Here is a 22,729-nt window from a genome sequence, read left to right as displayed (position 1 = left end):
CGCACCAGGAGTGAATATGAATTATACCATGGATACCAGTCAAATTATACAGTGTGATGAATGTGAGTAACATGTAAGGCACTGGGATTGGAGAAATGCATACAGCCTCACCTACTGGTGAGCAGCTGACAATACAGTTTGTGCTGAGAGCTGAATTATGGGGGGGGGATTTTTGTTTTCACGTCAGGCAACCTATTTATTTTGTCTGCAAGGTGTAGTGTGAGGTACTTAGTATGAATGCAGATGGTGACCAGAGCTTCTCTATTCAATGAAGGATGTGTACTGTGGGCAAAGAAAGGAGCACAGGCTTGCCAGAGAAATTAAATCCTTTGAGAAGGGCACTAGGGAAGACTCAAGGAACGATAAACAGGAATAAACAGGGTTGTAATGAGTCCAGTCACAGCATGGCTCGTTTTCCAAACGAGAATAAAAAAATATATTTTTTTTAAAATCCTTTGAGAGCTGTTTTAATTTAAGATTACATTTATATAATTCTCGGAACTGTTAATTTGTCTTCACCTTTGTTTTAAACCTTGCATATAACGTGCCACTTGCTGAGAATTTTCAGACAAAGTCAAAGCTCGTCTTCAATTAGAAGGTGATCAAAAAAGGTGTTTGACGAGGCAAATATGATGACGCTGTAGCTCTGGCAAGACCACCATGGCTGCCAGTCCAAAACCAACAGGCAGCTGGGGGTCTCTGCTCAGGGAGAAGGGCCTCGTTTTTAAAACTGAGGAAAACGTGCCTTCAGAATAAAATTTCCTAAGACATAAAATCAAGAATAAACCTCTGATCACTCAAAATATGAAAAACAAATAAAATCACAAGTCCACAGGATTAATTTGTAAGGTTTAATTCATTTTTCAACCTACAATGAGCATAAAACATGATCAAAGGCTATGACAAAAAAGGTAAAACAGGAATAAGATGTTGACTTTACAGCTACTTACATCAATTTTCCTATCATAAGAGTGGAATAAAATGAACAGATAATTCACATTAAATGTTACATTACTTTATCCTCAATCTTTACACAATTAAAAACTTGTAACAGATTGGTGATTTTTGGCAAAGTTGATATCCCTCACATACCCTTCTGGGAAGAAAAACACTTTCCATTTAATGACTTTAAATACATTATTATAGCATCTTCAAGTAACAGATACGCAAGTTTTTTTCTTGGAACAACTGTTAAATTAAGTTAAAATCAGATGTAGACAGGGTTATGCAGAGATTCAGAGGATGCTTGCAATTCAAAAGGATAAAAATGATTGGTTCACATTTACACTGAAAAAGAAGTCCCTGATGGAGGCTGTAAAACAATATTCACATTCTGCTTGCTTAAGTAAGTAAGTATTGACATGGTTGCAGTATTTTCCCCTTTACCCGCCAAGACATCCTCTTTCATGCTAAGCCATTCAACATAGTCCAGTTTAAAATATTCACCCAGACAGCTTCCTTGGCCGAGCCCCTCATACACACATGCGCGCGCACACACACACACCTCAAAAGTAGAGCTCACATTTCCATTTCCTCTAAAAAGGCGCGTGGGTGTAGTTAAGGAATTCATTCGATTTAACTTTGTCTATCAAAATATAGAATTCATTAATAATACATGGGAGGGCAAAAATACAGAGCAAGTGAACAGAAAATAAAACAATACAAAGCATTTTGTTTTTTTGCTGAATACAGTAGCTATAGGACCACAGAGCTCAAAGTTCAGGCATTGTCAGGTTTTGTCCACGAGGAGGGAGAGAAAAAGGTAAAAAGGGTCTTCCATTTACTGGGTCTATGCCTTGATGCTCAGTAGTGGGTATAGTTCAGCCTTGATGCCCGATCTCTGATCAGATGTTTAGACTACCCACAACACCCTCCTGCCACTTCATTATGGCCTCATCTCGTCTTACCACGTTGCTGTTTTTCCTGCTCAAAACGGTCTGAAATCCCAGGTCAGGTCTGGCCATCGAGCAAAATTCAGTTAAGCTAAAAAAACAAAACAAGTATCCGATAAAAAAAAAAATAAAATAAAAATATGAGTGTATCATAGTTAAAACCACAAACTGGGATTTAAAATTCAAAGTCGTCGTCTGCCATGTCGATGGCCCAGGCGAACTTCTCACGCTGGGTTTTGTTGTAGATCTTCTCCACGGGAATGCCCCACTTCTTACACCTAGGAGACAAAAAACAAGACAGAATCTAGGATGGGCAAAGTTCATGGTGTAAGCACAATGCTCCTCAATGTATTACTTTTGCACCTTTGTCCCCAACAACTAGATCGGGGCAGAGACAGTCAACAGTGATGATGAAGCAACTCGAGTTAAGAAGTTTTTCCAATTTTTGTTTTATATTTTCAAGAATATTATCTTACCAAGCCACGGAGATGCGAGGGTCCAGATAGTTGAGCTTGGAAGTGCCGAGGGCAATCTGCTTGTTCTCTTCACGATCAGTCGCCTGCACCTCCAGCTTCATCAGTTGCTCCTCTATCCTCTGAACCGCCTTCTTCTTGGTCTCCACAGTCCTAAAGGGGAAACAAGCAGCACATAAATGTGGTGAACAGGGTTGACCTGGGAAACAATTATTTGTCTATACCAAACCTTTAGATACTTACTTTTTAGATTTTTCATCTCTCCGTACTTTGGCATCAGCCTTGGCGCTCTTCAGTTCTCTCTTCGCATCAGAAAGCTGGTCCCTTTTAGCATCAATCTAAGAAAATTTTACAGTGATTAGTCTAAAAATAAATAATTTTTTACAAATGCTGATTATTGTACTTGGGTATCAATGACAGCAACATGGTAATTCCATAAAGGGATAGTTTTTTGAAGTGGGGCTGTATGTAGGGTTGGGTACCGTTCACACTTTAACTGATACCAGTAAAGTACCTGTTTTCTGTACTTTACTCTGAAATAATAATAATAATAATAATAATAATAATAATAATAATAAAAAAAAGTAATTTCAGTTGTAAAAAATAAGTCCAAACTTCCCAATTTCAACACTTATTTCGAACATTTTACCTCACTTATAGTTTAGTCGTCCATGGAGGGTAAGTTAACTTGTTCCTGCTGGCTGCGTTAGCTGCTGTTGCGGGGACTTTGCTCTCAACATATCAAACACAGTACCCTCTTCAGCTTTTGGATACATTTTGTGTTTGACCAGGTGTTTCCTCAGGTTAGACGTGTTGCCCTGGCCAGGCTTTGCAGTTCGCATTACAAATATTGCGGCTTGTGTTGTCTGCCTCGAGTTTTGAACCACATTATTTACAGAGGTCCTGCAATACTGCCGTAAAGAAGAGCCGTCATTACGCCTGCTTGGCTTTTTTTTTTTTTTTTTTTTTTACACTGGGATTTAGAAAAACAAAACAAAAATGTCGGCATAATGCTGCCCCAGTGTGTGATTTAGATAACGGAAAGCACCCCCTCAACGTAAGCCAAGCTGATCGTCATAGCAACGCTATTCCAGCGGTTAGGAAACACACGGGAGCTTTACTTTTGGTCTTGATAAGCTGCAGCTTTTATTCACTGGCAAATTAACATACACTGTACATTTACTGCCAGACTAACGACTACACTGCTCACCTTTTCCTCTGCCGCTCGCTCTCGTTCAACCACACACACACACACACGTCCCTGTGACTTGAACAAGCAGCAGGGAAGACGTGGTCTCTCTCCCTGTACTTTACTCGTACTGAAATAAGGCACCGATAGATTTAACGTGAATCGGTACTCGACAGTACCGACGTAATTCGGTCGGTACCCTTAAGAGTACCAAGTTCAGTACCCAACCCTAGCCCTAAGAGGTCCTTATAGCGTAGTCAGTGTATTAGCTGCAGTAGATGGCGGTCGGCACGTCCCCATTGTGTAGAAGCAGCTGTTTGGGTCAGAAAGTGCTATTGCGAGATCTGACTAAAATCAAACTTTGATTTAAAAAAAAAAAAAAAGAAAAAAGAAAAAGATGGATTTCTTTCCGGGTTATTCAACCATAAACCGCTGAAAGTCTGACCCAAACAGCTGATCTGCAGCTGTGTCATACAGTGTGGAGCCAAGTTGCACTTATGAGTAGGAATACAGAAGTCCTACGGTTGAGAAAATGTAGTTCCAAAGGAAATGACTAACCGCGAGGTAAAGCCTGAAAATGTTCAAAATATAGCGTACACTTGAACTGACTTTTTCCCGGTGGGCCTTCTTTTAGGTGGCTCTGCTGCTGACACTGTCCACAGCAGTACATTGCTCTCTGCTTCTACAAACTGGGGGCATGAAGAGCCATCTATTGCAGGTAATGCACTGACTGTGGATAAGTACCACATACAGCCTCACTTTATGAAATAAAAACAAAAAAACCAAAACAATCAAACTATCCCTTAACAGTCAACAGGACCTTGTATATTGTCTACAAGAGCTTTCTAATATGTTAATGCCATTTTTGGTGAAATTCAAGGATTTAAATCTGACAAAGCAGGTCATGACATGAAAAGTTACGAGTCGGGGTACTCATTAAAACCTTCATGTAAAAATTGCTGTTACAATTTAAATACCCATCAAGCTCTTTCAAGACAAAAAGACCATCTGAACGTTCCCCCCTCAACATTCCCATAATATGCTAAAAATAATTTAGAATGTTATTTAGATTTAACACATTGTACCCCAATTTTTAAATCTGCTACACCTTTTCTTTAATCATGTTATTGGGAAATTATTTTGCTACCGAATAGGAAAACATTTACCAATTTCCCTTTGAGCACAGTCATACAATGAACAAGATTCAAGCATTTGGGGATATAAAAGCCAACCTGAAGAGCACGTCAAACATGTTACTAACAATTCAACGTCAAGTTTTACTTTAATGTTAACAAATTAACAAGTTGGCATTTCAGTGAAACCTATAAATGAAAAGCCAGTTATACTAAACTAACCTCCATCTCAGGTTTAGCAAAACAAAAAAAGTCTGCCAGGAGTATAAAAATTCACCTTAGCCTGCAGATTCTGCATTGACTTCTCAAAAGTCTTCGGTGGAGCCCTCTGATGGTTACACAGGATGGCCACAGCCCTGTTGGCCCTGTTGTAGGACAAGATCTTGGCTGGAATGTTCTCATCCGCTAGAGAGACGGTGAGTATAATGAGTTTTCTGTATGCAGAATTATTCATTACAGCAGTCACACAGCTGAATGAAAAGCCAAAAAAGTAATTCAGATGTATTCCATTTGCATTTTCAATTTAACTCTACATGGGACAAATCAAGCTGGATTCTAGTGAAAATGTGGTTTTTGACTGCAGGTGGAGACGTACCGCTTGTGAGCTCTTTCAACTGCTGTTGCAGGGTGATTGAGGCGTTGTAGGTACGGAAAACTTTGGCTGTCAGACCGTCCATCAGCTCCTGAAGGTGCTTGTTCAGAACAGAAGTCTGGGGGGAAACAATGAGCGCAATCATTATACAAATTAATGTGTTATGAATGCCAAAAAGGTAAACACATTCTGGTCTAAGACCAAAATAAATGTATAAACTAAATAAGGATTTTATAGATATATAGTTGTTTCACAGGTTATGTTTTGCTTACATTCAGGCGATCAAACAGGTCATCATCAGGCTCCTTGTTCTCCATAAACAACTGAAGGTTCTTAAATACCTGGAACAGGCAGAACACACAAATACAGAGGCAGTATTTGCACACTTAAAGAAATTAAAAAAACAAAAAAAAAAACAAAAAAAAAAAACCCCACCACACTGCTTTATAGTCCTTACCCTTTTCTCCACGGGGACTTTGTTGTAGTAGCGGATGGAGTCTTTACCCAGGAAGTCAAACTCCACCACATACTCTTGGCCATCGTTCTCTGGATAGAGTTTGATGTGTTCAACTCTCAGCGAGCAGCAGCCCACAGTGTCTGCAGTCTCTCCTTCCTCCTTCTCATTACCCGCTCTCAGAGCCAGCTAGAACATATCAGGACAGCTGGATTAAAGCCAGCTTACAAAGACATCACCCTCACTGCAGTTAGTGTAGCACTCATTAAACCCCACTTGCAAGTAGGGTTGGGTACTGAACGCTGTACTTTTTAAAAGGGTACCGACCGAATTACAGTGCATCCGGAAAGTATTCACAGTGCTTCACTTTTTCCGCATTTTGATATGTTACAGCCTTATTCCAAAATTGATTAAATTAATTATTTTCCTCAAAATTCTACAAACAATACCCCATAATGATAATGTGAAAGACGTTTGTTTGAAATATCTGCAATTACAAAAGAAAAAGAAAATAATCAGTATTCACAGTTTTTGCCATGACACTCAAAATTGAGCTCAGGTGCATCCTGTTTCCACTGATCATATTTGAAATGTTTCTACAACTTGATTGTAGTCGACCTGTGGTAAACTCAGTTGATTGGACATGATTTGGAAAGGCACACACCTGTCTATATAAAAAGGTCCCACAGTTAACATTGCATGTCAGAGCACAAACCAAGCCATCAAGTCCAAGGACTTGTCTGTAGACCTCCGAGACAGGATTGTATCGAGGCACAGATCTGGGGAAGGGTACAGAAAAAAATTCTGCAGCATTGAAGGTCCCAATGAGCACAGTGGCCTCCATCATCCGTAATTGGAAGAAGTTTGGAACCACCAGGGCTCTTCCTAGAGCTGGCCTCCCGGCCAAACTGAGCTATCGGGGGAGAAGGGCCTTAGTCAGGGAGGTGCCCAAGAACCCAATGGTCACTCTGACAGAGCTCCAGCGTTTCTCTGTGGAGAGAGGAGAACCTTCCAGACGAACAACCATCTCTACAGCACTCAGGTCTGTATGGTAGAGTGGCCAGACGGAAGCCACTCCTCAGTAAAAGGCACCTGAAGGACTCTCAGACCATGAGAAACAAAATTCTCTGGTCTGATGAAACAAAGATTGAACTCTTTGGCCTGAATGGCAAGCGTCATGTCTGGAGGAAACCAGGCACCACTCATCACCTGTCCAGTACCATCCCTACAGTGAAGCGTGGTGGGATGTTTTTCAGCGGCAGGAACAGGGAGACTAGCCAGGGTCGAGGGAAAGATGAATGCAGCAATGTACAGAGAAATCCTTGATTGAAAACCTGGTCCAGCAAAGGCTGTGAATATGGGATTGTCTCCCCCCCCCTTTTAATGAATTTGCAAAGATTTCAAAACAAACTTCTTTCACATGGTCATTTTGCGGTATCGTTTGTAGAATTGAGGAAAAGAATGAATTGAAGCCATCCAATGTAGAAGAAGTGAGCCGCTGTGAATACCTTCCGCATTCACTGTATGTCGTTACTACAGAATACAGTTTCACGTTAAAATCAAAAATCGGTGCCAAATTTCAGTACCTGAGAACGCATTTCGGTGAAAGAGCGAGACTATGTCACCCCTGCTGCATGTTCAAGTCACAGGGACACGCGTGTGCATAGTTAAACAGAGCGAGTGGCAGAGAATGACTGAATACAAGCGGTGCAGAGGAAAAGGCGAGTAGTGAAGTAGTCAGTCTGGCAGTAAATGTACAGGACAATGTACAAAGAATTGATCATGCACCTCACCTTGTCGATGAAGTAGAGTGCAACAGCCCTCTGTCTGATCCTCATCTCCTTAGACTTCCAGTCTTCACGGTACTGGGCTCTGATACGGTCCACACATTTCTTCAGTCTACGAGCTGTTTCATACTTTTGCCAATCCTTCTCTCCCTGCAGAGAAATTAGACAAGAGTAACTAATGAATTAGATGCATAATATGCAGTCGTTTAGCCAGTCCTTTGTGTGGGCTAAAAGGTTAAAAAAATAAATAAAAAGTCAAAATCAGCCCATCAGCCTACCTTGATCCTAGAGCTGGGGTTCAGCATGATGTACTTGATGGAGCCTTGAATGTTCTCCGTCCACGACACCAGCCAAGTCACCTTGTTGTCATGACGAACCTCTTTCCACTTAGTGCCTGGAGGAGCCACAGGGTGCTTGGAGTCCCTAATGAGGAGTACATTAATAAAACATTTAATCATTATACTCACTTAACACATCAGTTATGCATTGAAGGAAAAAAAAAAAAAAAAAAAAAAAAAAAAACACCACTCACTTGCTGCAGTTGACGATGATGTCTTGAGGCCTGATGCGACGTTTGAGCATGCCCATTTTAGGATGGTCTCCACGACCACGGAACAGGCCCGGGGGCTCAATGCGGAAGTTAGCAATACGCTCCCTGTGGTTGTCCATGATGCAGAAGCCGTACTCCTGCAACATGCGTTCATTCTCCTCCTTTATTTTCTACAAATGGGGGGAGGGGGACGACAACATCAGAACGCCATCTTGTTGGGGCCAATAATTTTGAAGTATCAAATGCTTTGAATCACAGTGGATGCAGTAAGGATTTCTTTAAGTGCAGGGGAGGGGGGGGGGCTTTTTTACAGGTTCTGTATTTAAATGTGCCAGTTTTTCTTGTAACACTGCCAAAATGTTATTTGATTGTTATGTACCATGGTTGAACTGCTATTCCAGAGGATTTACTTTTTGAGTAACTGATTTATTCAGACCCTTAACATGTGGGATCAGGGAATGTTTGAATGTTAGGGCCATGGACTGATGTGGCTCGCAAGCAACACAGGTAACATTGTCTGATCAATGTTTTCAGTTAAATCCTCCTGTAAGGTTGATATATTGGGCAGCCCACTATATTGGTTTAATAATGCAGGGTACATGTAGTAGCTGACCAGTTTCTCCTCCTTTGTCATGGCCTTCCTGGCTTCAGACTGTGCCTTGAAGTATTCGCACATCTCAGCAAAGTTGCACTTCTTCAGGTCTGTGATCTTAGCCTTTTCCTCTGAAGTCATTTCCTGCATCAGCAAAACATGGTATGCTCAAAAAAACAAATCTTTGAACAATTACTTCACAAGACTCTGCCCAGATTGTTGGAAATTTGACATCCGTAATTTGATTATTTTTTTTTTTAAGTGCCTATTTTACCTTCCGCCAATCTTTAAAGAAGTTTTTGCGGAAGATATCCTTTGTGGTGTACTCATGGTCCAGCATTTTGGCAAAGAACGTGGCCACCTCTTCCGCTTCTGGGCTGAGCTTCATGGGCTTACCTAAAATATGCAAAAGTAAATGCGTTTTGTCCACCACTGACATGCTAACACATGGTCTAAGGTATAACGCTTGACTGATGTAAAAGTTGAGTAATCGCGCGGGAAATACAATCTCACCATCATAGTAAAATTTGACATGGCTAGGCAGAGGCTCGTATGGTGGTGCAAACACGGGCCCTTTGTGTTCCAGAAACTTCCATTTGACGCCATCTGTATATCTCTCTTCTTCCCACCTGGAATCAACCAAATAACAATGCCATCCAATGAGGAGTTTGAATATACCAGAGAAACACCACATTACTCAACACACAATACATCCGCACTTGCCTGATCACCACACCGATAAGCACGTAGGTATCGTATAGCTGACTGGCATGAAAAACTCACCATTTCCACTTCTCCTCTGGCTCTTTCTTTGCTTTCTTTTTTCCTTCACTGACTTCTCCTTTTTTGTTTTTTGTCTTTTTGGACTTAATGTCCTAAAAGAAGGAAGAGAAACTATTTGAGTTTCGCTCGCAGAAAACAAGTCAGTATCAACACAATGAGTTGAGACTCAAGCCTCCCTAGTTCTTCAGGTGCTCCCTCATTTTGTGCTTTCCAAAATATACTGGAACAAAAGGGGGCTCTTAATTGTTTAGACAAAATCTCAAACCCTCAAAGTTTGGATTCTACTTGTGGCCTTTGCTTACCTCATCTTGTTTCCTTTTCTTGGCCTTCTTGTCATTTTCAGTCTTTATTTTCTTGGGCTTGAATTCAGAGCTGAAACACACATTGTTACAAATTTGGTTACAGAGACTAAAAAACCCTAAACCTATGAAACAGACAAATGGAGGTAAGAGGTCTAATCACATAGGCCACTCACTCATTATCATCATCCCTTTCTCTTTTTAGAGATTTCTCATGTTTAGGAGAGTGGTAAAAATCATCCTCAGGCTCAGACTTCACATGTGGAGGACTGCAAAAGAAATCGTATTCAAAATCAGAAATGGATTAATATAAAATTACATTAGTATAAATACAGCACTTATGATGAATGTGGAAGTCCAGACATACCTGGCAAAGCCATTCTCTTTTTCCTTTTTGACTTTACCATCGAGGGAATTCATCTGAAACATGTACACAAAGGAAAAACCTTATAAAAAGTGTAATAGAAATTGATAATCGACTGTCCACATAAAAGCTAAATGATAGTCTAGTCTTTGCCAAATATTGTAATTAAGATGGTTAATCATAAAATGCCAATTTTTGTAATTATGAACTAACTTTTGTACATTTCTGCATAAAAACAGTTAGTTGGTTCATGAGTGGTTGAAGCTAGAGCATCTAAACCAATTAGCTATCATCGACTCAGAAGCCATTGCATAGCACCATATGATAGGAGTGACCAAGAATCTGTCTATTATACACCAGTTGCCCTCACTTTGCCCACCCAAGTGTCAACGCACGTAGTTAACCATTTTGTACCTGTGTTTACGAACATTTCCATGTCCTGATTCTAAGGACAAATTTATCATAATTCAAACAGTAAGACGTAAACAAAAATTAAGCTATACATTTTGCTCATGGTTTAAATAGCTGAGGGTCATGAAAATGAGTGCATGAGTTGACAGTTTAATATTGCAGATTAATTCATAATGAACCCTAAAAATCACAACATTACATGAACAACCGTCCTACACAACCACACATGTATTCTTCCATGAATTATTTGCATGGTAATTCACCTTCTCCTCTTTCCTCTTCTCCTTGTATTTGTCTGTGCTGCCATCTTTGTGCTTCATCTTTTCCTTCTCCTTGTCTCGGTGTTTTTTGTCAGAGGAGTCCTTGTGATCGCTAAGGTGTAAACAAATACAAAAATATTAATTTAGGTGATTCAGCTTCCACTATTCAATGCAAAAAAATACTGCAGTAACCGGTACCAGAAGCATGCATTTCTGAAGATTCTGGAAGCACACACCATACCTGTTGCCATGCTTGGATTTCAAACGTTCCTTATCCTTTTTATGGTCCTTATGTTTGTGTTCCCTCTCTTTATACTTGTCTTTATGCTTGTGAGAGTCTGAATAAAAAAAGACAAACAGTGTCACCTTCTTCAAAACTGAACAAGCCATTGACTGAAACAATGGACTGAATAAATGGTAGGATTGCCGTGTACCTACAGTCAGTTCAAGATCTTCCTAATGGCCAAAGTACGATCAGTATGATTCTATACACAAGTGGCAAAGACAAACAACGTGCTAATGTGGACAGACTAAGAAAGACAATGATCTAATCAATCGACAACCTAGGAAGTCCACCCACGTAGTTTTAGTAAAGTTTAGCAAGAGTTAAGTTTAGTTTAAGTAAAAACATGACTTAAAAATTGCTACACACAAGGGCTGAATATGCACCAAAATATGAATGTCATGCAGCGTGTAGACTGAAAATCTATTACACAGTAGCACAGCACCTCCTACTGCCCGTATGAGCCTCGTTGTTTATGGAGACAATATGAAACTACTGACAGGTTGAAACATGCTAGTGAACAAAGTAGGCTTTCACCCTCTTTAATTCATAAGCCACATCAAAAATAATTAAAAAGTATCTTAGTGTAGGAAAAAAGGCATTTATCAAAATTTAAGAGATGACACCCAAACATTGCCATCAACAAAACATATCAAGTCATATGCTTTAAAAAGGGGCTCAAGGCTATAGACCTGGTCATAAGCAGAGCTGACAGCTAACAAGTCTAATAACATGTCCTAAAAACAAGTTGCCTGTATACCCCTGGTATGTCAGTGTAGGACAAAGAAACAACTTGCATGTTTACACTGAAAAGGTTTGATCAGTGAGTGATTTGGGCTCAAAGACTCACTAAACCCAAAACAGACTTGGAGCTTTACCTTTGTTGTTCCATCTCTGTAAAACTAGTTGTCTTTGTTCATCCATTATGACAGATTTGATTTCTGCTGTCCTCTCACATCTAAACCAAAATCACTGTGTGATACATTTCAATTTACAGTCGCTTTTGCGCTCCATTACCGAAGACAAACTAGGGAGCATATCTGACAGACCAAGGGTTAAGACTCCACTCTACAGTTCACAGCTGAAATACATAAATTTAGTATATATATGACTTGTGCAATTGACTAGCAAACTAGTTGTGCTATACAGTATAAAATGTACGCATAAAGTACAATAAGTGCTAGTAAATGGTTGAGAGTGGTGAGAAATGATGTAATGTTTTTGAACCAGGCCCTAGTTAATATGCTTTTTGAAAAGCCAACCTTGCTTGTTAATCTTATGGAGTCATTCTAGGCCACTCTCAGACATAAAGGGCCTTGGCTCCACTTCTGGTTGTAAAACAGTCAAATGTTTTCCCATTGCTGATGAATGAAAAACCAAATAAGTGGACTGGTAGTTGTCTAGATGATTTTTAGCAATATGGATGCACCGGGAATTTAAACTCAGTTAAATAATCCTACATGTGTGATTGCTAGAGTATCTTATAACAAGGCTGAACAATTTGTCTGAAAACAAAACATATGTAAAATTGTCCTTGGTAGTTAAGTGTTTACAGTGTATATCCTAGAAAAAAAAAAGTTAGTCCTGGTTAAGGGACTTAAAAAAAACAAAATGTAGTTTTTCTGGTATGGATATGGGTGGTGTGTTATGCTTGAGTTAGGTTTCTAGAGCTTTAACAAAATGATAATAGCACTAAAACCTCCAAAAACGTGCTCACTTCTTACTTTTAAGACATTGTCAAGACCCCCTGATATCTAATACCTCGTTTAACTTGCAATATGAATACGAATTAAAGTTAATGACATGATGTCTTGATTGTTGAAATGTGGATCCAACTTAAAACGGTGCACTTTCTCCTAGCATGTGGTAATGTCAAGTCCCTGTAGCTATAATAAAAAAAAAAATAACTTGGCTATGAAAAAGCGTTTAAGACCGCGTATAAATGTTTTTTTTGACTGTTCTTGGTCACCACATGGGATCTAAATGAAGCACTATGTCTTCGCATTTCTCCTCCACACAGCCATCTGTACTTCACAGCCTGGGTTCAGCTTGCAGTACAGCCAGGCCGCTACACCGAAAAAGAAAATGGCGCAGAGACTAAGTCCTCAACCCCCAAACCCTCACTTTCAGATGGGAAATGCGGTATTAAAAGCGAACCAACAAGAAATTCAAATACGATAAACTGATAAAACACCTCCAGGTGTGTGCCAATAGTGATTCGAATCGAGAAAATAGTTTGCGGAAACGCTTTTATTAGACCTCCCTTTTGAACAATAGGCGCTTGTGAGTGAGACAGAGGACTTAGTCTCTGGACGCCATTTCTGTCCTCTACTGAGAACTAACGTAACGTTACAGTTGATCAGTCAAGACATGTCAGAATTTGAGGAAAATCCTCCTATAAACTTGTTAGCGTCATGTCATAAACTTACCATTGAAACGAGAGCCACAGTCAATCTGAAAAATCAAAAACAGATGAATGTTAAATTTCGCAGTAGCTAACTAGCCGGCTAACTAACTTTGAACTTGCTGGATGGCACAGAGACAGTTTGTTAGCTACCCAGCTAGCTAGGCTAGCTTGCTACGTTGGTAATATGGCTTAACTGCTGATACCGAAGCCGCTATGGCTAACGTTGGCTACAGCTAACGCCAAATTAAATGTAGCGTTAACCTACTTTGTCTTGGAGTTCGTGCCTAGCTACACAAACATGAAATCTAACTAGACATCACCTTCCCGTAACATTACAAATAAAAACGTGATGAAACGTGTCAAGACGCAATTAACAACAAAATGAGTTGGGTTACAAACAAACTCGGCTAACGCGCGCTAGCAGGCACTATTCAGTTAGCCAAGTTACCTTGTCAAACCAAGCAAATAAAACGGTAGCAAAAAAATTGTACCCGTTAACCACCAGTGATGACATTACAAAAAACATTTAACATTACCTGGTCCTCGCTGTGGGAATAGTCCCCACTCATTTCCTATGAGTTGTTTGACTGAAAAATCAAAAATGTGAAACGTGTAGGGTTACCACACACCGGCTAGGAGATGCAGGCAGACTAAAGAAAAGCCACAGTTGCGTAAGCGATGAAGTCCCAATTGTACACTAACGCGCATGTGCCTTAATTTAAATGGTAGCGAGCAGTGTAACTCCTCCTCTTCACAAAACGTGTTGCTCTGTAGGCCCACGATGGTCACACAGTTCGGAGTGAGGTACACATATGTATTAGGAGCACACGCTGCTCCAGGATCAGTGCAGACCGTGCAATACTTGTTTATCCGTTTGTTGTTTGTATTCACTCGACCTGGTGGAGCAGCTCGTACATATTATTAGTAATAATACTAACAATCATCATTATCATCATCATGTCTGAGTTCTGTCCTTTCAGATATATGCACGTGACCTCACTCACCCATATGTCATTTAGTGAATATGCATATCCAGTAATACGTCTTAGTTTTTCTAATGGCATACCTGAAACAAATAACAGAAACTGACATACATGTTGAGTGCGCTTAGGCAGCCTTCAAGGCCTTGGAATGGTGTTCTGCTTTTAGTTATTTCAAAAATGGTGTAGGCTAGAATGTGTGGCTCATAACAGACAGGAGCCCACCCTGCCCTCCACAACCTTAGCCTACAGGCCTACCTATCACATAACAACTCAAAGGCAAAGAGGTTCAGACTATAGTTAATGAGTGAATTGAAAGTCTAAAACGGTATGGTTCAGAATAATAATCACCTGAAATGTCCTAAAAAGTAGGTTTCAGTGGCCTTGGTGATCATCTTTAGATAAATGAAAATGTGTAATGCTTTATGGGGATTCCCAAGATTATTGACAGATGACCACTGAATAACTGTACATCTATTCTGGAAACACAGGACAGCATCTAAAAACAGCAGTATTTTAAAATGATTCTTATATTAGTTACAGGCTATTATTAAAGCCAATAATATTTCCCCCAGAGGTTATGAGAATTATGTCCATACTGGTGTGGGTTGATAGGCCTGCATACATACTGGTAATGAATAAGACTTGGTGGATCTGATTGAATGACGTTCTAGGCAAACTCATTTTTGTCCACAAGAGAGCATTGCAGTCCATAATATCACCTAATAGGGTTAACCTGTTCCTCACAGAACCTCAAAGTACTACTGTCCATCTTGACTCAGAAGATTTAGTTCAGACTTTTAGCTTAAAAAAAAGGTTTTAGATGTAGTTGATAGAACGGATTAAAATGCATTATTCTACACTGTAAAAGGCTGCTAAAAACAGAAACGGTGGTGTATCTTCTTAAGGAGGTTCTGTGCAATTAAAACTCAAAGAAATAATTGTTTGCCTGATTTTTAGTACAATAAAATTCTATTAGGGTTAGTTCACTGATTCCCAACTGCAATTTCATGTACATTTTATTGATGGAAATAGCATATTACAGATCCATTAATGTATAGTAGTAAAATCTGCGCACAGTGCAATTGTTTACAATAAATACAATACAATCCTACATGTACTTTTCAGTCTTCATGTAGTTTATATGATCTGGGAGGCTTCAGTGAGTGTTTTAGGTCACAACTGACAATCCAGAGTTAAACATTTTCAACACCACACAAACGTGTCACTAAGTGCTTGAGTGGACTTCATGTTTTTTCCAGATATTTGGTATATTAAAAGTCATGAAAATCACTGAGAAGCTACAATTTCCTTTATAATCTTGGTATAAATAATGACAGTGTAACAACAGCAAGACATTCAAGAGATAAGGCGGCAACAATGAGGAGTTCAGAGGGTAATATTTTTACTCCTCAGTCTCTCTCCTTACATAAACATCGACTGAAATCACTATCAAAGTCAAATTTCTGAACTACAATATTCTTTTGCTCTTCAACAATACTGTTCCCCCCATGACGTTAAAAGCATCCGTTTCAGTTCCTGCTGTTTGGATGTAAGAAACACAAAATCTTGCTGATTAAGCAGAGATGCAAGGTTACAAAGGCACTGTTATGGGAATGTTGTGTCCTCGTCCTCACATGCATTTAAGACTCCGGATAGTTTGGCTTTGAAAGCGGCGTGGCTAGGTTCTGGTATAAAAACATGTAGGAGTCACACAGCAGCCTGCGCACCAGTTCAGGAGCCTGGGAGGGGTTAGCCCGAGTCAGCTCCTCCTCCGGCTGGGACAGGAAGTCACCCAGCTCTGGACAAACTCGGACCTCGGGAATGTTGTAGCCGCATTGATCGTCACCTGTAAGGAAGGGTGGCCCTTAAGATTAGACACCAGCTCAAGAAGAGATAAAGACCAGTCATAGACGTCAGAATGTGGCTTTATCTAATACTGTCGTGGCTGCATTATCAGAAAATATGGCAGTCATGGGTAACCACTTCATAGAAAAACCAAAACAAGTCAGAGTTTGCACGAACATCAGAATAAAATTAATTGTTTGGTATTTCTATAATGCCATGGAAGACTTCTTGCTCAAGCCTAGAAACAACATATTACTTCAAATAAATGAAACAAGCTGAAATCTATCTTACCGCATCTGTCTGCCATGCTGTCAAAGAAGAGCCAGGAGTGAGGATCAGGGCCGTATTTGACAAAGGACACATAGTGGCTGGTTTGAATGCAGAGCACAGCAAACAGCTGCATCGTGTGCCTGGGCACAGGAGTATCAGTGGCTACTTCTGATGGTACTGCCAGAGCTTTGGGGGAGTGACCCTGCCGCAAAGGATGGGTGTGCACCTTAAAGAAAAATAAAAAAGTTAGTTAAAAAAAGTTAAAGTTTTACACTAGAAAATACTCGACACTCGATACTCGACATCTAAAAAACGGCCATCTGACTTACCTGTGTGTTGCAGGTAGTACAGTACTGTTTGATTCTCCCTGGCTGCAGTTTGCGCTCTGGTAGACACTGAAGACACTCATACTCTGCCAAATGCCCACAGATGAAGCATTCCCTTGGAGCTGTTGGGAAAAATAGGAGGAGATCTTTAAGCATCTTTAACCTCTTCAAAAACACTGTATTAAAAGAAGTGTTCCAATAACATCCTATATGACGTAAAATCAGTGCCAATTATGTCTGTTCCTCACAGTTGTAGAGGAGATCTGTGATGTCCAGCTCAGTGGAGGGAATGATGTGAGAAAACATCTTATACTTGTTTCCAAACCTTGGCATCTGAACCATTAGACAGGACGGCATCTGAGGGACAAATAGAAATGGCAATACTGGGGTTACATGACCGTACGGAGGAAAACTTGATAAACACACTAGGGCTTCTTTGTCTTTTAAAAAAAAAGAGCACAAGCTCACCTCTTCAAACTTGAGGTCACCCGACAGGCAGGATGTGTCCAGCAGCTGTTGGACGGTGGGCATCTGCCCCATCTGTTCTTTTTCCAGAAAGATCTGAAAGGTGTAGGCACCCTGAGATGTTTCTTGACTCGATCTAAAAAGAAACAGAATTTCCGTAACTCAACTTCACGCAGTCAAATAGGACAGGACGTTTGATACTGGGTGGCTCAGGGTTTTACCTGAGCTTGAGCAGTGGCTCCATGCAAAGCACCTTCTGAAAGAGGACTGTGATGAACTCCTCTGGGTCTGCAGTGAAGCAAAACAATTTTAAAAAAAAAAACATACAAAACTGTAAAAGTAGGCTTCAATATGTTATGTTGCAATGACTTAACAACGCTTAACGGTTCCAATATATGGGTGTGTACCTTTTTCCTCTGTTCGGAAGGTGTCGCAGCCAAGCTCTTTACGGAAATTCATCACACTGTCAGCAGGCACAAACCCTTGTCTGCAATAAACAGATTAGCTATCAGTAAGCAAACACAAGAACTCACATACTGGAATAGCTGCATACACCAAAAAAAAAAAAAAATCAAGAGTAAACACAAAGACCCACCTTCTTATGTAAGTAAGTTTTAAGCATATGCACTTTTGTGTTAGCTAGTGAATATCGAGTACCCATATCATTAAGACAGAGAGTACTTTACCAGTTGAGATTATGTAAAATGTCAATGTTCTGCTGCGAAGACTGAAGACAGAGTTTATACCTGCGTAAACAGTTGACTATTTTTCTAAGAGTGCAGGTTATGGGTTGCTCTGTGTCAGCAGGCTTGTGGCAGATATTATCCAGGGTCACTGATGAGCTGAACAAACTGAAGAGAGATAACCACATTGTTTTATCAACTCAGTACTTATATGAATACAGTTCACCATGCTCATTTAGTTGTACATGATCTTCCCTAAATAAAATGACTTTAGATAATGTGAGATTAAAGTCAATCTGAGCAGAGTTTGCAACTTGAGAATCACATGCCCTGTGGGGTGGTGAACTGGTTTTACCTGAAGAGTGTGGCATCGAGGTAACAGGAGTTGAAATGACCCTGGATCCCTTTCATTTTCCCCACTAACAAAGACAACGCCTCTGATTCGAGGATAGGTGGTGCATCCTCGTCTGAGTCCTCAAATGGAGGAACTGAAAACAGCAAGCCAACATACAAAACAGATGTTCCTATTAAATGGTATTTTAAACACAGACGTCATCATTCCACCTGTAGCTTTAGAGTTGAGGAAACTTAGTAGTCTGCAACAGCTCCAATCACACAGGCATTCAAGGATAATGATTAATCAGATTTTCCAATGAAGGAAGTTCACAGTTCCTCTGAAATACAATGTCACAAACTGCATTGTTTCGGGTGTCATTGACATCATTTCTCTTGACTAAATCCTGCCAGAGGCAGAAGGGTGTGACAATAAAGTCAGTTAAACCAATTAGAAATCATGTTTTGTGACTGTCCCCCCCCCCAACTTGTGTACTACTCTAGTGTGACACTTCAAGAAGATGCAAAGTTCCTCAAAACTGGTTCTGTGAGGTTGTGTGATGCACAATTTTGAATCGCAGTTAAACGCCTTCAGCCAAAGACTTATACCCCAAAAGGTGTTCCACTGAGCGGTACAGGGGATCGTTCCTGCCGGTGGCCATCAAACCGTTTAACTCATCCACGCTTTGTCGCAGTATGGACATAAGTGGACTGGGAGGATGCTGAGGTCTTACTGGACTCGCTAATTGGATTTGCAGTTACATTTCTATAACTTCTGGCACAGTGAAATAAGTTTAAAAAATGTAAGTACATTCATTTTGCACACCTTGCATACATTTTTACTATTAAAAATGTATGCATTTGACATTTGTTTTTGCACTATTCTTTGTACCGTATGGTTCGTTTGTGTACTGCTGCTGTGACATTCAAATTTCCCCCTGGGGATAAATAAAGTACCTACCTACCTATCTATCGTGAGGAATGCAAAACATCTATCCCGAAAGCTTTCTGTGATGACTTTACATAATACTAGCACCCTGATCAAAAGTTCAGAGTTTGCAATTTTGTGCAGTGTACTACTCAGTCCACCACAGTTCAGAATAGACAATTCTGGAGGATGTTAGATTAAGTTTAATGCTTCATTTTATATTGTAGAAGTAAAATGTAACACTGGTAAAAATGTTTGTTACAATTTTACATAACTTTGAAAAAAAACACTTCACATAGAGCACTGAGGGGGGAAAAAAGTATACCAATAATATTTAACAAACGTGTGTAATGTGTACATTTGAATTGCTTGTGTATGCGTGTCCCGCCAAACCAGGAGAAGTGTCTAACCTGGAGGTGTGTCAGTGGGTTTGGGGGTCTCCCTTCCTGTAGAGGAGCAGACGAACCTGCTATCAGGGCTGCACTTTGTGACGGGAACAAACAACCCCCTGTTCGCTTTGCAGGTGAAATACCTCTGGCTTCCGTACTTCCCATCAGAGCAGCCGTTCACCTCATAGTCCTGAAACAATGAAAACCAAATCAGATATGAGGCGTCTTATATGCCTAAAGCCGACAGAAAACTTAACTGTACAAAATTTTTGTCATTCACCAATTCAATCCCAGCCCATTCATCAGTCCTCTTTCCAGGGACCCCCAACCACCGGACGACTCCGTACACTGTGATCCCTGAGTTGGACATCACCTCCACCATGGATCCCACCTCCAAAGGCACATGAGATGTGCTTGAACTTTGGCTCTGAATGACACTCTGCTCTGTATGGTTCTCTCTCACTTGTCGTGCACGAGATCCTATGTTCGGCATGGAGTTGATGCGTGTCACCGCTTTTCTGTTTAGACCTGCGGATAGGTATTGGGGGGGGGGTTAGAAAGTCATATGACAAATTTTTTTAGGCTTGTCACGTGCATTGCTGCCTCATCAGATTAACCTCGGGCTAACATAAAGATCTACATATGAGGTATGTAGACAGCTCAGAGTGAACAATGTGCAAAAACACAATACTATGTGATGAATCTACTGTTTTACATTCCAGAGAAACGGGACCAGTTTTTCCAGTTGTGTACTGGGACTGCTTCTTCAGTGCCCCCTCCTGAGTCACAAATGTTTTCTCAAAACTTTCAATGGCAGGATTTCATTCGCCGATTGGAGAGTATGGAAATTGTTTTTTTTAACTAAAAAAAGGATTCAGTTTGATTTAGAAGAAGAAGAAAAAAAAAATTGTTTTTATAAACTCAGGACACCACCAGCAAGTATCTCGTGGTTCCGAAATGTCACATGCTGACTTTGAAAGGAGGCAGGCAAGCTGCGACTTTGGCCTCTTTACTTACTCCCACATTGGCCGTCTTTCCAGTGCAGTCCGAGGGGAACGGAGCACGATGGGACCACCTGGACGATGTCTGCAGCACTGAACAGGGGCAGTGGAGCAGGTTTCTTGGATGACAAATTGTGATCATTGTCCTTCAAGGAAGACAAAGAAAGACTCTTATGTATTCAGATGTACAGATTAAACGCTCTTGCGCGTGTGTCTCCACATATCGCTCTGTCAATGTTTTGACTGATAACTTCGCCTAAAGACACACAGATCACCGGAGATGATATGGTCATCCTTGTCTCAATGCATTCCTTGAGGTTATATTAGTGTGTATGTGCAATTATTAGCTTCAGAAAACCTGATAATTATAACTATGCCACTACTACCTTGTTCTTTATGCCAGACACCCACGGTTTGATGCTGCAAATAATAAAATCAGACAAAACAACTTTACCCACCACAAATTCCACCTCAAAGCCAAGCATGTGCAGGTCGTCTTTGTTCTCCTTCCTCCCAATTTGCATCAGGTTCTTCACCAGCCCAGGCAGGTGTCCCCTCTTGTGCTTCACCACCACCAGGTCATCCTGAGACAACTCACAGATGGCTGAGAAGAGCTGGGGGTTACACAGCAGCTCCAGGCGTTTGCTTGCGGGGGACACGAAGAGCAGTAGCTGGGCCTGGTGGCGGGTCAGAGGATACATGTCCTCCCTCCTCACGATGCCTCGGCTCTTGGGGCTCCCCGCGTTGCTGCCGCCACAGTACAGCAGCCCCATCAGCTCTCCGCGCTGCGTCTCTGCCTCCACACGGCCGACACATCCTCGGCTGAAGCCTTTCCTCGACTTCCCGCGTATCACGATGAAAAACTTCTCCTTTACTACAGTTTTGGGCTCCATTGAAACCAATACTGTGCGTATACAAGCAGTTATCCTGTAGAAATACAACAGGAGCACAATATTACATTGTAGCTAACAATTGCTCACGTAGGCTACTTAAATATAAAGTTAGAAGGAAATGAATTACACACGAATTTCGAATAAAAACATAGTTTAGCTAATTTCCTGTTTAACAGTAGGCTACTCACTGTGCCATGGACGATACAAACACCATGAAACAAAACGTATACACGCATATAAAATGTGCAATACAACTGTAATAATGTATAAGAATAGTGTAAAGAATATTGCTTACATAATTCCAATAAGTCCCTGCAAGAGCTAGCTTGAAAATGGGGTCTAGGATAGGCTACTGCACCTGTTTTAAATAAACAAACCGACCTGTAACGTAAGCCTAATCTACACATTTCTAATCCCTAACATTCGTTAGAGTCGGTTTAGCCTTTGAAACATAAACAGTTTACTTACTGACCGGTTAGTCCACTGTTTCTACATGAATTAATTGCTCACAAAAGCAGGTGATTCAGGTAGTGATAGATCCCTTCCTCTTGACTTCTACCGAGTAGGTGGGAATAACCTGCAGGCATTTTAATACTGACCTACATGTGATCGACAACGCCCACATGGCAGCTCACTATTTCTCCGCCCCAAAACTGTCCTCTCGACCAGATTTCCGCAACACTCCATGATTGACATGCAACAACTGCCCATTAATATGATCACTGGGGACAATGCACAGATACCAGTACACTCACTCTAAACTGTGAATGAGTGTGCAACAAGTGGCTCAAAAGTGAACTGTGTTTCAACATGAAGTCTAGATTAAATTCATTGATTCTGTGTCTTTTTTCCTATTACAAATATCCTCCCTATGGATTTATTTTGGGAAATGCATATAGCTCTCTGGATAAATATTGTGTGAACACTGACTTATCCATATTTGACTCATTGACATTTAGATCCTCAGCCTAAAAACTCCAGTGCAGCTTAATTTTTCAGAATATGGATGATGAAGACAAGTCTCCATTTTCTGCTTGCTGAGGCTTCATGGTCATCTTAAAAACCACACGAGGGGAGTCTCCATGTCCTGATGAACTCTCGTTGCTGGAAAATTACTGACCAGTAGCTCAAAGAAACAGTGTTA

At 40.6% G+C, this 22,729-nt stretch overlaps 2 protein-coding genes across 5 annotated transcripts; both read right to left on the bottom strand.

Moving 5' to 3' along the window:
- Positions 1–837: 837 nt before the first annotated feature.
- On the bottom strand, positions 838–14,178 carry top1a (DNA topoisomerase Ia). Of its 2 annotated transcripts, XM_044220191.1 has the most exons (21): positions 14,006–14,178; positions 13,492–13,516; positions 11,021–11,117; positions 10,783–10,891; positions 10,112–10,164; positions 9,921–10,013; positions 9,748–9,817; positions 9,446–9,537; positions 9,176–9,291; positions 8,937–9,058; positions 8,684–8,806; positions 8,053–8,240; positions 7,799–7,943; positions 7,527–7,670; positions 5,737–5,922; positions 5,552–5,620; positions 5,283–5,397; positions 4,965–5,092; positions 2,609–2,703; positions 2,369–2,518; positions 838–2,170 (listed from the first exon to the last, which is right to left on the bottom strand). In XM_044220191.1, the coding sequence occupies exons 1-21, from the start codon at positions 14,036–14,038 to the stop codon at positions 2,068–2,070; spliced, it is 2,256 nt and encodes a 751-aa protein (XP_044076126.1). In that variant the 5' UTR covers positions 14,039–14,178; the 3' UTR covers positions 838–2,067. The 2 variants fall into 2 exon arrangements, with proteins under 2 accessions (XP_044076126.1, XP_044076135.1); XM_044220200.1 differs by lacking the exons at positions 11,021–11,117; positions 13,492–13,516; positions 14,006–14,178 and adding an exon at positions 10,523–10,553 and having other exon boundaries at positions 10,783–10,874.
- Positions 14,179–15,450: 1,272 nt separating this feature from the next.
- Positions 15,451–22,209, bottom strand: cyldb (cylindromatosis (turban tumor syndrome), b). Of its 3 annotated transcripts, none has more exons than XM_044220127.1 (14): positions 22,054–22,209; positions 21,151–21,619; positions 20,709–20,838; positions 19,972–20,219; positions 19,713–19,881; positions 18,397–18,529; positions 18,105–18,209; positions 17,766–17,845; positions 17,580–17,646; positions 17,362–17,494; positions 17,142–17,250; positions 16,897–17,015; positions 16,589–16,793; positions 15,451–16,298 (listed from the first exon to the last, which is right to left on the bottom strand). In XM_044220127.1, the coding sequence occupies exons 2-14, from the start codon at positions 21,583–21,585 to the stop codon at positions 16,093–16,095; spliced, it is 2,139 nt and encodes a 712-aa protein (XP_044076062.1). In that variant the 5' UTR covers positions 21,586–21,619; positions 22,054–22,209; the 3' UTR covers positions 15,451–16,092. The 3 variants fall into 3 exon arrangements, with proteins under 3 accessions (XP_044076062.1, XP_044076069.1, XP_044076054.1); XM_044220134.1 differs by having other exon boundaries at positions 22,058–22,209; XM_044220119.1 differs by lacking the exon at positions 22,054–22,209 and adding an exon at positions 21,881–22,028.
- Between the last annotated feature and the right edge of the window lie 520 nt (positions 22,210–22,729).

Source organism: Siniperca chuatsi, linkage group LG2, assembly GCF_020085105.1.
Source record: "Siniperca chuatsi isolate FFG_IHB_CAS linkage group LG2, ASM2008510v1, whole genome shotgun sequence".
In the NCBI taxonomy this organism is placed as follows: domain Eukaryota; kingdom Metazoa; phylum Chordata; class Actinopteri; order Centrarchiformes; family Sinipercidae; genus Siniperca; species Siniperca chuatsi.
This window is presented reverse-complemented; position numbering and strand designations above follow the sequence as displayed.

What these genes read in the sequence shown, in the direction of transcription:
- cyldb (XM_044220119.1), bottom strand. An exon ending in GAAAGACGGCCAATGTGGGA is followed by an intron (nt 20,220 to 20,708) that starts GTAAGTAAAGAG and finishes ACCTATCCGCAG; the next exon opens with GTCTAAACAGAAAAGCGGTG. An exon ending in GAGCCACTGCTCAAGCTCAG is followed by an intron (nt 17,495 to 17,579) that starts GTAAAACCCTGA and finishes GTTTCTTTTTAG; the next exon opens with ATCGAGTCAAGAAACATCTC.
- top1a (XM_044220191.1), bottom strand. Translation starts at nt 14,038, where the DNA reads ATGAGTGGGGACTATTCCCACAGCGAGGACCAG. An exon ending in TGACAAAGGAGGAGAAACTG is followed by an intron (nt 8,241 to 8,683) that starts GTCAGCTACTAC and finishes CCCCATTTGTAG; the next exon opens with AAAATAAAGGAGGAGAATGA. An exon ending in ACCCCAGCTCTAGGATCAAG is followed by an intron (nt 7,671 to 7,798) that starts GTAGGCTGATGG and finishes ATTTCTCTGCAG; the next exon opens with GGAGAGAAGGATTGGCAAAA.